The sequence below is a fragment of the Vicia villosa genome, linkage group LG5 (genome assembly GCF_029867415.1).
Source record: "Vicia villosa cultivar HV-30 ecotype Madison, WI linkage group LG5, Vvil1.0, whole genome shotgun sequence".
NCBI classification, from domain to species: domain Eukaryota; kingdom Viridiplantae; phylum Streptophyta; class Magnoliopsida; order Fabales; family Fabaceae; genus Vicia; species Vicia villosa.
In genome coordinates, this window is record NC_081184.1 from 27,953,896 (window position 1) to 27,970,027 (window position 16,132).

The 16,132-nt window shown below is 33.2% G+C and overlaps 1 protein-coding gene, 1 non-coding gene and 1 pseudogene across 2 annotated transcripts; all 3 read right to left on the reverse strand.

The window, feature by feature from the left end:
- Window positions 1-2,869: 2,869 nt before the first annotated feature.
- On the reverse strand, window positions 2,870-2,942 carry TRNAK-CUU (transfer RNA lysine (anticodon CUU)). Its single transcript has one exon. It is a non-coding gene; the product is annotated as a tRNA-Lys (tRNA).
- Window positions 2,943-4,350: 1,408 nt separating this feature from the next.
- Window positions 4,351-7,670, reverse strand: LOC131601499 (origin of replication complex subunit 5). The gene is made up of 6 exons (XM_058873332.1): window positions 7,567-7,670; window positions 7,489-7,531; window positions 6,032-6,910; window positions 5,325-5,744; window positions 4,836-5,148; window positions 4,351-4,710 (listed from the first exon to the last, which is right to left on the reverse strand). The coding sequence occupies exons 3-6, from the start codon at window positions 6,868-6,870 to the stop codon at window positions 4,660-4,662; spliced, it is 1,623 nt and encodes a 540-aa protein (XP_058729315.1). The 5' UTR covers window positions 6,871-6,910; window positions 7,489-7,531; window positions 7,567-7,670; the 3' UTR covers window positions 4,351-4,659.
- A 3,172-nt stretch (window positions 7,671-10,842) lies between these two features.
- On the reverse strand, window positions 10,843-14,693 carry LOC131604423 (uncharacterized; annotated as a pseudogene).
- Between the last annotated feature and the right edge of the window lie 1,439 nt (window positions 14,694-16,132).

Sequence of the window (16,132 nt, forward strand, 5' to 3'; positions counted from 1 at the left end):
CTCTGCCACAAAAATAATGTGCTCCCTAGAATGGGCCCTCAGTTCTCTTAAGAAACATAAGGAGGAAATGTATGCACACAAAGAAGACTTGGTTGACACTTCCGAATAATACTTCAAGCGGGAAAATCAACAAATAATTTGTCTTTTACCTGAGATTGGATTTGAGTCTGATAGACTTATTTAAGGTTGTCTGTGGAGGCCAATTATTGGATGACAAATAGGTTTGTTCTGTTGGAGAAATCACTTGAATGATTCCTAGGAAACATAATATGTTCTTAACTCTAAGGACGCTTTATAAGATCAATGAGTTTATGGCTTATTTGTTTGGGCCTGGCTCTTTTGTAATAGCGCTAAATAAATGGGTTTTGTAATTATCCTCATGGATTACTTTGTATCGTGGATTCCCAACAAATAAATCAACAATAGTCCAAATCCATATAATAAAGTGAGGGGTCTCATTAAAAATCCTTATATGACATTGGTGGCACAGGAAAAATGGTGCTCCCTATAAAGAAAAGAATGTCACCAAATTATGCTTACAAACGGCAGAGATTATAACTCACCTAATTAACATAAAACATAAAAATAAACAAATTAAATTAGGCTCAACACCTTTAAAATTATCATCATTTGACAAGAGATATTTTCCTATAACCTTCGTGTCTGCCTGGCCTAGAGTGGCCACGCCCTCGTCGCGAGAGTTTCCCTTAGTGGATTTGCCTCCATTTTCAAGCCAACAGTGTTCACGCCCATTGTTCTGACCTTCTTTAGCTTTAGGCTATCTGCATAGTATTTCCATGAGATCTCCTGATCTTCCTGAATAACCCCACCTCGCTCACCTGGGAGTGGATACTTCATACAAAGATATAGCATAGATAGGTCGACTCATATTCGGTTAACAAAGAGCCTTCATATAATCATATTATAAGAGGAAGGCATATCAATGGCAAGTCATCTTGTCTTAATTTTCCTGGAATTTTTTATGCTCAAAAGGTGGTCTTCAATGTTACATAACCTTTCACATGTACTGCCTCACCCAAAAATCCCACCAATGATCCATGGAAGGGCTTGAGGTCCTCTAAGTCCAAGAGAAACCTTTCAAATGCATCTCAGTAGAGGATGTTCGCAAAGCTCTCTTAATCAATAAAGACCATTTTAATCTCTCAATTATCACATATCACGACGATGATGACCATAGGATCATTGTTTTCTGGGCCGGTGAGAAGGAACAATATCATGTTCGTACAAATACTAGAGACGTAGAGCATCTCACACCCCTATGTGAACTAGCTCTAAATCCTACAACATGCCCTAAAGCCTCTAACATCCCTTAATAATTAAATAATTGTCACGTATTGTGATTTTAGCAAGTACATAATCATTATATTTATGTGGTATTCGAATTTATCACACAAAGTGTGAATCACATTAAAAAAAATTCTTTACTGAGTGAAGAAAAAAACAATGAAAAGCTAAAAGTAAATAGCAATATCAAGATGAATATTAAGAAGAAAGCGTGAATAAAAGGTGTGCTTCCTACTAATGTGTCTCGACGAATTGTGAGAAAACCTTGACATGATGTGACATTGACAAACAAACCTATTGTAACAACGACCTTGATCTCTTCGACCTAGATCTTCCTCATTACCTAGTTTCCTAGAGTTGGGATAGTATAATATTCACATATTAACAAACAAAAAACGATTATTTAATACATCACCAACAAGATCTACATTATTGTACTTATGAAAAATATATTTAAAAATTTAAAAAATTTATAAAAAAAATGAAGGACTTTTGATATTGTTAAGTTTACAAAGGATTACTAGATAACAACTTAGCAATTGATAGAATAATAATATAGTTTCTATTATTTCTTGAATAAAAAATAGTTTTGCAATTAAGTATTTCTCTGTTGATTGGGAGCGGGACTCACTCGAGTGATTGTGCAGCTAGGAGTGTGTTGGATTATCAGTTGCTCTCGTTTTATATTTTGTAGGTTGTTATGTCTAGTTTTTTCCAGCTTGCTCAATGAGGAGATTTGTCTGTGTTTGATGGCTCAAGTACGTCTAGTCAGGTGATTATGTTGGGTGGTTGTGGGTGGTTGATTTTTATTTTCCTTTTTTGCGGTGGTTTTAATTTTTTTTCCTTTTCCTTTCTCTATCTCTTTATTTTGGTTCTTAGCTTGGGTGGTCGCTTTGAGCACTTTTGATACTTTTTATGTTTGTTTGTATATTCGAAATCTCGTTAGTTTCTTTCTTTTATTATTAATATAAAATTCTACTTTGCTATAAAAAAAATTTGTGATGCCTAAAAATATTTATTAAATGCGGATTTTATAATTGGTGTTTGACCTCGACTTTATGTAGAATATGCATGTTTTATGTTTTATTTATATGTGCTTTGATCAGCATATTTAAGTTTAAAATTAGGTTACATATATTATTTAAAATTAATAAACACGAGTTGAAATAAAAAAAACAAATGACAATAAATAAAATTAGTATATCGTTAATTACAAATATTGAAATAATTTTCTGTAACATTTTATATATGCATGCATGCTTCGCTAGTTCGCTATATAGAATAAAATGTGAAAAAAAGCTATATAAAATAAAGTTTATTAAATAAAAATTAATATGTGCATCTATTTTATGTTAAATAAAAACTAATATGTGCGTAATGCATTAAAAGAAATAAAAGATAACTAAATGGAAAAATTCTAATGATGAAGGCTTCATTGTAACATTTTAGCCCAGCCCAAATTGCATCTGAGTCCAGTTTAATTAAATATATTTTTCATTAAAAAAAATGATAAAGGCTTTGGTTGGAAGAAAATATGTGAAAAAAATTAAAAAAAAACACATTACGCCCACCGTGGGGCTCGAACCCACGACCACAAGGTTAAGAGCCTTGCGCTCTACCAACTGAGCTAGACGGGCTTGGTTGGTAGAGTTCAAAGCTTTATTCTACTTATACTTGTACTGGTTTTAACAGATGAATTATGTCAAAGGAATTCTTGAACACTATAAAACAAAGCATATTGTGATATAAATCTTATTTTGTTAGGAAATATCAATCATTATTATTCAAAACACTATTTAAAAGATTAATTGGCTATGCAAAGTGAATGGTAAAACATGTGTTATCTTTATGATAGGAACCTCCTTTATTGAAATATACCAAACTAGTGGCTAGAAAAAAATATAAAGCAAGTTTAAAAACTATCAATTAATCCCCAGTTCACGTACTTGATACAGATCTCTCTAAAGCAGTTTCAAAAATATAATGCAAGAATTCTGTGTGTAGAAAGATAATGTGGCTTTAATTAAATATATGAAATTCTAATAACTTGAAATCTGCAAAACGTTTTTGCAAACATGCACACAATCAATGAACAATGAGTAATCAAAATCATGTAGATGTTCATAGATAAGGCAAACTTAATACACATCAACGTAAACTTGTTACAAATATACATTTATCAATTGCAAATATACATTTATCTCATCGTATAATATAAAGACATAATTATATATAATTTATCGCATAGGTACGTGTCGTATTAAAATCAATAATTTAAATGTTGTAACCGATTAACACAGGATATTGGTTCAATCTTAACTCACATAACCTACTTCAATCCCCTAGAATTTTTCTTTAAGAGTCTCGCTATCAACTTGAGAGTTTTTTTCACAAGATCATCTCAATAACCTCCTAACATCAATCTTTTATTCTGGTTCAACTTGCAATCTTCATATCAATTACAATCTCATAAGAGAAAAAAAAACTCTTGATTTACAATTACAACACGACTTGATCAACCAACAAATTACACAACTCTAATTTAAATTTTTCGCTCTCTTAACACTAAGATAATAAGATAATGACAACTAACAAGTATTAGAATAAATTTTACATGAAGAGTGAGTGAGAGAAAAGAGAGGGTAACATCAAATTTTTGTAATTAGAGAAGACAACAAAGCCTCCTTTACATGGAAGAAGAAATTTGCTCAAAAAACAAAATAATCCATAGGCCAAAATCGCTATCTAATCAATTGTAGGATACAAGGCTAACTGATTAGAAGGTTTGTAATCGATTAGGTGACGAACTCGCTCCATAATTTATTAAATACAAATTTTAACTTGATGTGAAGTATATTTGGATCTACTCACTATACGTATCTTATCAAATTTTGTAATTTAATCTTGACTTTTAAACATGTGCTTGAGGTCTTCCATTGTCATGCACATGATAAAGTGCCTCCAAGAATTTTCCTACCAACAATTATCTTTAACAATATATTGCTCTTTAAAAACAAGTTAAAATTTTGTGTACAAATTAACATCTAAAAGGAATAGCACCTGTAAGATATGTCAGCAAGAACATTCTATTACAACTACTAAAACTTCTATCAAACCTAGCACAATCCTTATAGAATATCAAAAGTGTGGTTAATATGAAATTTGGAACCATCACAATTTTGTGCCCTACTACAAATTTTATCAGCCAAGAGAAACATGATTGCAGGATTCATCCATTGAACTGTAATGGTCATGAGAATTCATTCTACCATTGCCTTTGGTTCCAAATATTTTATCATGCAAAAATTGGACAATCAAGCTCTACGAAGCTGTCAATGTCAAAGATTACTAATACTAATTTCTGTACAAATACTTTGACAATGGGAACTTTAGGCTCCTTGCAACCTGCTTAAACAATATTGAAAGTATTCTTCATCGTTAGACATGCGCCCTGAGCATTGAATTTCATATACAACCAATTACAAGGAATTTTTTTTAGTATTAAGAAAGTGAGACAAAGTTGTTGTTACCTTTAAGGCCAGGTTTTCAGAAATAGTTGATCGATACCGAGTAGAGCCCTCAATTGGACAGCTTTTCCCTTTGAAAATAAAATTAGCATTGCAGAGAGTTGAAAGCTGCAAGAGAACGTCGGAAATCAGTGAACCGTTGCTACATTCAGCTCCTAATTCATCGTTGTTTTGTTCTTCATCGTATGGTTCTTCTGCAACAGATACAATACACTGAAAGATGGCTATCAACCTCTCCAATGGGAAAGTTCCAGGCCCTTTCATTAGTAGTTCCTCTTCTAAAATTTCCTTCTTTTCCAGCACTTTCTCTGAAGCCCTAAGCATTAAAAGGAATAATCAGACAATGGCTGGAACTTTAATAAAGACAGGATTCATTCAAATAACAGAAATGTTAAAAAGGCTGTAACCTGATTACCGAAGTCTCGAAAAATCATACATAACATTGCCTTAAGAATCGGAGGGAAAAAAATGGTTTTAAATCACCATACTTACTTCCTCTTTCGCTTTCGATTATCAGAACCACCTTTGGAATCAAAAAGTGAAGCATCAAGAGTGGCAGGGTTTCTGGAGGCAAGAAATGATGAAATAAGAAGATACTTTGCACTAGTTGACATATAAAAATCAAGATCGCCGATTTCCTCAAACTTCTCTAATCTCTTTCCCTTATGCTTTGTCTCTTTACTGTCCCTAACTTCACTTGAAGGAGGAGGCGAAACCTTAAATACATCATTCAGAGATGAGGCAATATGAGGCCTGATATGATTGAATAGCCTCCTCTTCATGTCTTCTGTAGGGACAACTCCCTTTCCCTTATCACTCAAAGGTTCACAATATTTTTCAAATAGTGGCTTTAAGGCAGTAGACAATTCATCCACCTGCCTACTAATTCTACATAAAGGTCTCAGAGCTACACTGCATGAAAAGAAACAAACTTCTACATGAGATCCTAGTTTTCAAATGACGGCTACAAAACTGCACTATAGTGCTATAGTGTAACAGAATTTGAACAAATTGATATTGTTACGCAATACGCTATTTAGTACAAAGTGTTGTCAAATGACGGCTATGTTGGAAGAATAGCACTATAGCATAGCACGGTTGAACAACCTGTTGTATTATCTCTGAACTGCAAATACTATATGAGAAAATGTAAAGTTTGAAATGGAAACTCATACCAGAGTTAAATAAAAATGTCTTACTCGAGAAATGAAGAATACAACTTCTGGTTTGCTTGGTTTTTCAATAATATTTGACGAATATCAGCTTCTGTGTAATCAGGAAAGCAGACGGGGACGGGCTCAACATAACCCATGTTAGAGTAAAAGGTATCAGGGGAAGTACTACTGACGAAAATGAAACCAACCTCGGGCATCTTTAGCATATCATAGAGATTAAACAATAAGGGCAATATAGTAGAGCTTTTATCCCAATCTCTAACAAGATGAAAATTGTCAAATACTAAGTAGATCATATTTCCCATTCCGCCATGCATCTTGTTTTCTGCGGCCAACTTTTCTGATTTCTCCTTGAGATTACTTATAACACCGGTCAATGCTTCCCGAAGGAAATTGACGAAATCAGACGGTCGTTCACAGCGCTTAGCATTCGTATAACAATTGGCAACATTTTTGGTATGGAGAAGCAACTGATTTAGAACAGACTCGAACAATATGCGCTGATTATAACACGTCCTACAACTAGAATAGACGATAGGCCTGTTGAGATGTCTAAACAATTGAAGAATGATACTGGTTTTTCCAGTAGAAGCACCTCCATACACAAACAAAGGAAGTAAGGGTGAATTTAACGGTCCCAAAAGACGCACAATCTCAAGAATTTGGCTACTTGCACCGGGAAAATTGGAAACTATATCATCTAGGGTAATGGAGTCTCCTCCAACTAAAAGGTTGTTAATTGTTAGAGTTTCGGGGTTGTTCAGTTTTAGGTCATGTTGAATATTTGAAGTGGATGTTGATGTTGATGCTGCCGAAGACCTTGTCTTTCTTCTGGAGGTTTTTGGGGCTTCCTCATTGTCCATAAATGTATATAAGTAACTTAGCTGCTCAAGAACTTTATTTCTGACCAATGAAGGAATAATCAGTCAGAAATGAAATTGCAAAGAACAACAACAATTGAGAGGAATAAATTCGAAAAAGCTGTGTGTTTTCCATATGTAACATTCAAGAATCATTTCCAAGAAAAATAAGATACAGAGACGAAAACCAATAACACGCCAACTTACATGGACCAAAATACTATTTAAGCCTTAAATACATAGAGAATATATAACAAATTTGGAATTGAAAAAAATATTTTCTACGTTCTGCCACACCGCAACACCGCAGTTCAAAAGTATAATTATGCACAAACAAATTCAACTTTATCATCATCCCCTTGTAAACACAAATTCACATATTGAAATAAAACCAACACTGCTTCAACTCTCTCCATTAATATCGTTCCAGTGATCCATTATAACATGAACCAATTGAAATTGAACTCAAAATTTCATATAAACCACTCCCAAACAGCATATTAAACTTTTGATTTGAACACTTACACACACACAAAAATAAAGAAAAGAATATCACATTAGCAACTATTCAGATTTCAGAGAGCGACATATAAACACGTACGAAAAAGGAAGGCAACATACTGTGAAAGATATTTCCGAGAGAGCGAGGAGTGGTGGAGAAGCGGCGGTGGAGACCGTTACGAAATCGCAGATGCAGCAGCGGTGGAGACCGTTACGAAATCGCAGATGCAGCGGCGGAGATTTGGTTTCACTGGGACTGTGTGACCTGATAGCCGTTTGGGAATAGGGTAACTAGATTATTACTATGGGTATCGGATAACATTTAGAGAATAAAATGGATATCCGATTAACCCTAAGGGTTGGCCTAGTGGTGAAGGCTTGGGTCTTGAGAGTGTGCTCTTTTCAGGTCCTGAGTTCGAATTTTGCTGGGTGCTTTCAATCCTTGTGTGGGCCATATCTATTCAATTTAAGTAAATATTGCTTTCAATCCTTGTGTGGGCCATATCTATTGCTTTCAATCCTTGTGTGGGCCATATCTATTCAATTTAAGTAAATATTTTGTCGGCCCGTCGGGCATATGCCTATAATTTTTAAATTATTCTGTATTGTAAATTTGTGGATTTTATTGATATTATATGATTTTATAATCTAATATAAAATACATTTAAATACAATTGTTGAAAAAAATTTATGCATTTATTTTATAATTTCCGTTTATATAATCAAATTAATTAATTAATATTTTAAATGTATCCCGTAAAATTAAATATGGGTATCATTGATTAAATAATAATTAAAACTGTCTTATAAAATAATTGTGAACTATCAATTTATATTTTTAAATAATTGTGAAACTATCAATTTATATTTTTAAAATAATTTTATAATTTGGAAAACCGATTAATTATTAATTGTCAATGTAAATAATAAGAATTAAATTTTTAATAACTTTCCATTATAGTAATTATAATAATGATAATAATAGTTAAAAAAAACAATAGAACATGAGATTGCATAAAAAATTATAATACACAACAAAAAAATTCTTAGCCGCTATAAGGATATTGAGTCTACACTTTAAATGATAAATTAAATTATTTATCAAAACAGGGTTATACCATACAAAAAGAGACAAAATTAAAGTTTTCTGAATTATAAGGAAAAAAACACATACCCTTTAAGTTTTTATTCTAGGCTTGAATCTAATCATAAAAAATTATCTCAAAATAAAAAAGAAAAAACAACTCAATACCTGTTCTAAGTTTGAAAATTTATTTTTTATTATATTATAATAATAGAAATAAAATTTTATTTTACATTAAAATATAGTCATAGTACAAATATAAATTATAAAATCAAAATTGCGTTGTTTAATATCAAAAGTTATTTCAATTTATTACAAATCTAAAATTACATAACTATAAAACACATTAATAGTAAATTTATTATAAATAATTAAATTTAAAGATTAAAAAGTAATTGGAAAAGAAGATAGAAAATTGATTAAGAAAGATCCAAGTATAATTTCCATAATATTGTTAATTTAATATTATTGAATCTGAACCATATTTCTTCTCTAGGCCTACCCATTCTCCTTCTCCTTGCTCTTTCCTCCTCATCAGTATTATTTTGTTGGTTTTCTAATTGATCAATCCTCGCATGAATTGCCTCTGTTTGTTCTATCATCATCTCTCTCATTTTAGTTGTGAGAGCTTCCAATAATAGTCTATTAGCTTCTATTTGACAAGGGCTACCATCACCACCTGACATGGTTAATCACAAAATAATAACAACAATAATTCTCACGTGTTTACACTCAAATTTGGTTTTTTTTTTTCAAATGAACACTCTTGCATTTTTCCACTCAATTGCTCTTTTTAGTTCTTTAAAGAAATCAAATTCAATCACACAAGAAAACAAACTTCAAATGATAAATACTTAAAAGGCTGGAAATAAAAGGAAATGAAAAAAAAACGAGGAAATAAGGGATAAATTTAGACAAAGGAAAATAACAAGATAAAGTAGAATGTGGCAGCAAATAAAACTATAAGAATAATCACAAGCTCAAATAAGACTAAAGTACTTGTTTTTTTTTTTTTTTCGACTTTTTTTTTTGATTTTTTTTTTATATATATATATATGATTCAATACAATATGATAAGAACAATATTGAAATTTACAAAAAGAAATGGTCTTATACGAACCGTGCTCTTGATACCACTTGATAGCTAACCGATTTGTAAAACGGCCATTTTTCTCATGATTTGATAAACTTAACAAGCTTGTGATTTTTCTATGATAATATAATGTTTGAAGCATGAAATTATATATAATATTGGAGTGGGGCAGAATTGAAACAATGTGAAAATGAAGAAAGAAATTGATGGAAAAGAGTATAAATGAGGCGCCACACTCTTTCTATGATTTAGAAAGGAAGATAAGCCTAAATGAAGATCACCACAAGAAACTTGGTTTCTTGATAAGATCAAAGTAAGGTTCAATCCAGAACCAAAGGAGCAATGCTCTCAAATCACACAAAGTGTTTAACAAAATTCAACTTGCATTTCATTCATATTTAGCTCCCATTTATAGGTAAAGGGTATCTTACAATAATAACTCAAGAAATTGTACAACTTCAGTCCACTAACTAATCAATAATGATTTGGAAAAGAAAGGTCACGCACTTAAAGGTAATGGAGAAAGTGGATATTAATTGCCTTGATGAATAATAGCAATTTATAGCCACTTTGATTAATGCATCACACCTTCCTATTTCTCCTTCATTAAAATATTGACCTCTTGATTTCTTGAGTCCATTATTTAATTATAAATACAAAGATCACGAAAATTCTAAGCTTTAAGAGCTTTAGAATGTTTAAAAACAAAAAAAAAAGTAAAAACAAGTGTTTTGGGCCAAAATTTGACAAGTTGGCCCATAGCACATTTTATTACAACATAATTGATTAAAAACATCGAAATGGGGAAGCAAGCCCACATGACATGCCCTCCTCGTTAGCTTGGATCAAAATGACAAGTCTTGGCTCATTTCCTTTCAATTGATCATTTTCTCCCGTTGGTTTGTTCATAAATTGTATTAGAGCACCATTGACTCTCCTTGCACGTGCCCTTGTCATAGGTCCTCCCAAGCTTTGGATTACTTCATTTATGTCTTGTATCTCCATGTCCTCATCATCCCCTCCCTCTTAAAGAGAATTCGACCTCGAATTAACCTCATCATCACCTACATCAAAAGGAGATAAATCAGAAACATTGAAAGTGACACTTACACCATACTCACCCGGAATTTCTATCTTGTAAGCCTTGTCATTTATCTTGGAAACCTTTCCTTCCTCATATGAACCCAAACCCAGTCTCCAGGTTCGAACACAACTTTCTTTCTGCCCTTATTTGCATACTTAGCATAGCTTTCATTTTTCTTTTCAATTTGTATTTTAACTTGCTCGTGTAATTTCTTTACAAAGTCAGCCTTAACTTTTCCATCCTTATGTTTCAAAAGAGAAGTGTTAGGCAAATGGCAATAAATCAAGAGGTGTTAGTGGATTAAATCCATACACAATTTCAAAAGGTGAAAACTTTGTAGTACTATGAACAACCCTATTATAAGCAAACTCCACATGAGGCAACCATTCTTCCCACATTTTTAAATTCTTTTTAAGAACGCCCCTAAGAAGAGTAGAAAGAGTTCTATTGACTACTTCTGTTTGTCCATCCGTTTAAGGATGACAAGTTGTGGAAAAAAGTAGTTTAGTACCCACTTTACCCCACAAAGTCCTCCAAAAGTGACTTAGGAACTTAGTGTCCCTATCTGAAACAATGCTCCTTGGCAGCCCATGAAGGCGTACCACTTCTTTGAAGAAGAGATCAGCAACATGACAAGCATCATCTACTTTCCTGCAAGGTATAAAATGTGCCATCTTTGAAAACCTGTCAACAACCACAAAAATAGAATATTTTCCATTCTTTGTTCTGGGAAGCCCTAAAATAAAGTCCATAGAGATGTCTGTCCAAGGAAATTCAGGGGTAGGCAAAGGAGTGTAAAGTCCATGATGCATTACCTTAGATTTTTCCTTTTTACAAACAATACATTTTTCACAAAACTTTTGGACATCAACTTTCATGTGAGGCCAATAAAAATGTTCTTGCAACAAATCTAAAGTCTTAAAAACCCCAAAAGGCCCCGTTAATCCACCTTCATGTGCTTCCCTCACAAGTAATTCTCTAATGGATCCTTTGGGCACACATAGTCTTTTTTCCTTAAACAAATAGCCATTGTGCCTAAAGTGTCCATTTTTGGCAGCATGCTCACAAGAGAAAAATTTAGAAGAAAATTCAGAATCACTTCCATACAAATCCTTAATATGCTCAAGACCGAACACTTTAGTTTCAAGAGTAGAAAGCAAGACATGCCTTCTTGAGAGTGCATCTTCCACAACATTTGATTTACATTTCTTATGTTTGATTACATAGGGAAATTGTTCAAGAAACTCAACCCACTTGACGTGTCTCTTATTCAACTTACCTTGTCCCTTTAAATGTTTCAAGGATTCATGATCACTATGAATAACAAATTCTTTGGGCAGCAAGTAATGTTGCCAAGTTTGTAGTGCTCTCACCAAGGAATACAATTCCTTATCATAAGTAGAATAATTGAGGGCAGCTACCTTTAGCTTTTCACTAAAATAAGCAATTGGATGACCTTCCTGCAACAAAACAACTCCAATTTCCACATTAGATGCATCACCTTCAATTTCAAAAGATTTAGAAAAATTAGGCAAGGCAAGAATAGGTGCTTGGGTGAGCTTTTCTTTTAGGGCAGCAAATGCTAGCTCTTTTTTTTCACCCCATTTAAAACTAACATCCTTTTTAAAAATTTCATTGAGAGGTGCTGCCAAGGTACTAAAGTCCTTCACAAACCTCCTATAAAAAGTAGCCAAACCATGGAAGCTTCTTACCTCACTTACATTTTTGGGAGGAGGCCACTCGAATGGCTTTCACTTTTTCCTCATCAACATGGACCCCTTTAGAGCTCACAATAAAACCTAAGAAAATCATATGATCGGTGCAAAAAACACATTTTTCTAGGTTGGCATACAAGTTCTCTTGTCTTAGCACTTTCAAAACAGCCCTTAAATGAATGCAATGATCATCTAAGTTCTTGCTATAAATCAAAATATCATCAAAATACACAACAACAAACTTGCCCAAAAATTCCCTTAACACATGGTTCATTAGTCTCATGAAAGTACTAGGTGCACTAGTTAACCCAAAAGGCATAACCATCCACTCATACAAACCAAATTTTGTTTTAAAAGCAGTTTTCCATTCATCCCCTTCCCCTATTCTAATTTGGTGATATCCACTTTTCAAATCAATTTTAGAAAATAAGCATGCACCAAACAATTCATCAAGCAAATCATCTAGTCAAGGAATGGGATGCCTATATTTGATGGTAATATTATTAATGGCCCTGCAGTCAGTGCACATCCTCCAACTACCATCCTTTTTAGGGACTAGAATAACATGGATAGCACAGGGACTTAAACTTTCTCTTACCCATCCTTTACTTATAAATTTAGCAACTTGTCTTTGTATCTCATGAATTTGTTGTGGATTGCTTCTATATGCTGGCCTATTAGGCAAAGATGCTCCTGGATTGAGACCAATATGATGTTCAATTCCTCTTATGGGTGGTAATCCACTTGGCACCTCTTTTGGAAATAATTCTTTAAACTCCGAAAAAAGAGACTCAACACAACTTGGCAATTTGTTTTCATTAGAGACAGTGGTTAGTAAAGGCACCTCCTTGCAAAAGATCAAGTATAAGGGCTGGTGTGACACAATTGCTTTCTTCACATCTCTTTTTTTGCAATTAAACTTTGTTTCTTTTCTTTTTTATCATTCTTTTTATTTTCATTCTTTTCTTTTTATTTTTCTTGTTCATTCTTTTCTTCTTTTTCTTTTCTTTCTTGATCATTTTTTTCTCTCATTTTCTTTTGATCTTCTCTCACCTCACAAGGATTTAATGGTACAATATTGATCTTTTGACCATGATACATAAAAGAGTGCTTATTGGAGTACCCATCATGATTGGCTTTTCTATCAAATTGCCAAGGCCTACCTAATAACAAATAATTAGCTTTCATCGGTACTACATCACATAACACTACATCCTCATATTTTCCAATTTTAAAACAAACCTCAACTTGTTTATTAACAAGCATTTCTACACTTTCATTAAGCCATTAGATTTTGTAAGGCTTTGGGTGAGTTTTTGATTCCAAATTTAGTTTAGAAACCAAACGTGTGCTAGCAACATTTGTACAGCTTCCTCCATCAATAATTAAAGAATAAACCTTTCCTTGCACAAGGCATCTTGTATGAAAAAGGTTTTCTCTTTGACTTGTATCCGCCTCTTTGATTTGACTTCCTAACAATCTTCTCACCATGAGTAAATCTCCACTAGGTATTTCTTCTTCATCTTCTTCAAACTCCTCTTCATAATCCTCATCCTCCTCTTCAACAATTTCTTCATTTTCTTCCATAAGCATTGTTCTCTTTGTTGGACATTGAGATGCAATGTGTCCTTGGCCTTGACACTTGAAACACTTAACATTTTTGTTAGTTGAAACACTTGAAGCAGGGGTAATAGTTTTACCTTTGTTTTCAACTGTGGCTTCCTTAGATGATGAAGCACCATCCTTCTTTGTTTTGTCCTTCCAACTTTGAGAATTGAAAGTAGTCTTGCTTCTCCTTCCTAGACCCTTTCTCTTGAGCTGTTGTTCTACCTTGATAGCTTGATGCATCAAATCATCTACTTCCACATAATGATGCAGCTCCACTATGTCACTTATGTCACGATTTAGGCCATGAAGAAATCTTGCCATTGTTGCTTCGTTATCTTCCTCCACATTTGCTCTTATCTTTGCAACCTCCATCTCTTTATAATATTCATCAACACTTTTAGAACCTTGAGTGAGCCGTTGTAATTTATTATGCAAGTCCCTATAGTAATAGGAAGGAACAAATCTTCTTCTCATAATTCTTTTCATCTCCTCCCAAGTGTCAATGGCTGGTTCATCATATCTTCTCTTGTCTTTGACAGTTTGATCCCACCACACCAAGGCATATTCTGTAAATTCAAGGGCAGCAACCTGCACTTTTTAAAAATTACTATAAGTGTTACAAGCAAAAATTTATTCGATTTTTGTTTCCCACTCTAAATAAGCCTCTGGATCATTTTTCCCTTGAAAGTTTGGAACTTTAATTTTTATACCACTCAATCTTTCTTCTCTAGGCCTACCCATCCTCCTTCTCCTTGCTCTTTCCTCCTCATCAGTATTATTTTGTTGGTTTTATAATTGATCAATCCTCGCATGAATTGCCTCTGTTTGTTCTATCATCATCTCTCTCATTTTAGTTGTGAGAGCTTCCAATAATAGTCTATTAGCTTCTATTTGACAAGGGCTACCATCACCACCTGACATGGTTAATCACAAAATAATAACAACAATAATTCTCATGTGTTTACACTCAAATTTGGCTTCTTTTTTCAAATGAACACTCTTGCATTTTTCCACTCAATTGCTCTTTTTAGTTCTTTAAAGAAATCAAATTCAATCACACAAGAAAACAAACTTCAAATGATAAATACTTAAAAGGCTGGAAATAAAAGGAAATGAAAAAAAAACGAGGAAATAAGGGATAAATTTAGACAAAGGAAAATAACAAGATAAAGTAGAATGTGGCAGCAAATAAAACTATAAGAATAATCACAAGCTCAAATAAGACTAGAGTACTTGTTTTTTTTTCGACTTTTTTTTTTGATTTTTTTTTTGATTTTTTTTTTGTTTTTTTATATATATGATTCAATACAATATGATAAGAACAATATTGAAATTTACAAAAAGAAATGGTCTTATACGAACCGTGCTCTTGATACCACTTGATAGCTAACCGATTTGTAAAACGGCCATTTTTCTCATGATTTGATAAACTTAACAAGCTTGTGATTTTTCTATGATAATATAATGTTTGAAGCATGAAATTATATATAATATTGGAGTGGGGCAGAATTGAAACAATGTGAAAATGAAGAAAGAAATTGATGGAAAAGAGTAGAAATGGGGCGCCACACTCTTTCTATGGTTTAGAAAGGAAGATAAGCCTAAATGAAGACCACCACAAGATGTTAGAACAAGATTTGTTCTTATCAATTATCTTAGTTTTGATGATAACAATAATATGAATTGTGCTTAAGATAATATGGTACTCTAATCCAATGCAATTTCCCTTTCAGGAAATATATATAAAGAGTACGCATAATTCAGCGCTCAGAAGATGTGTCTCAAATGGTTCAGCATGCAACATCAGAACATGGTCTGGCAAGACATCAGAAGATGGTCGAAGCAGAATCAGAACATGGGTCTATGGAAGCATCAGAAGAACATGAGATCAGAAGCACTGAAGATCAGAAGATGGTATCACGCTCAGAAGCACTTCAAGGTCAGAAGATCAGAAGATGCTGTGCACCAAGCTGTTTGACTCTGATGATATTCAAACGTCATATTCACAAACATCAGATCAGAAGGAAGTACACGTGGCAGACTACGCTGACTGACAAAAGGAACGTTAAAGCTACTAAAGGCTACGTCAGTAGACACAGCGTGAACAAGGCTCGAGGTAGTTGACAAAAGCGTATAACATTAAATGCAAAGCTGTACGGAACACGCAAAGCATTAAATGC

Excerpts from the sequence above, each read along its gene's own strand:
- LOC131601499 (XM_058873332.1), bottom strand. The coding sequence starts at position 6,870 with ATGGACAATGAGGAAGCCCCAAAAACCTCCAGAAGAAAGACAAGGTCT. Across the intron at positions 5,745-6,031 it reads TTGTATTCTTCATTTCTCGA|TGTAGCTCTGAGACCTTTAT; the intron begins GTAAGACATTTT and ends CTTTTCATGCAG. Across the intron at positions 4,711-4,835 it reads CTGAAAACCTGGCCTTAAAG|GTTGCAAGGAGCCTAAAGTT; the intron begins GTAACAACAACT and ends TTGTTTAAGCAG.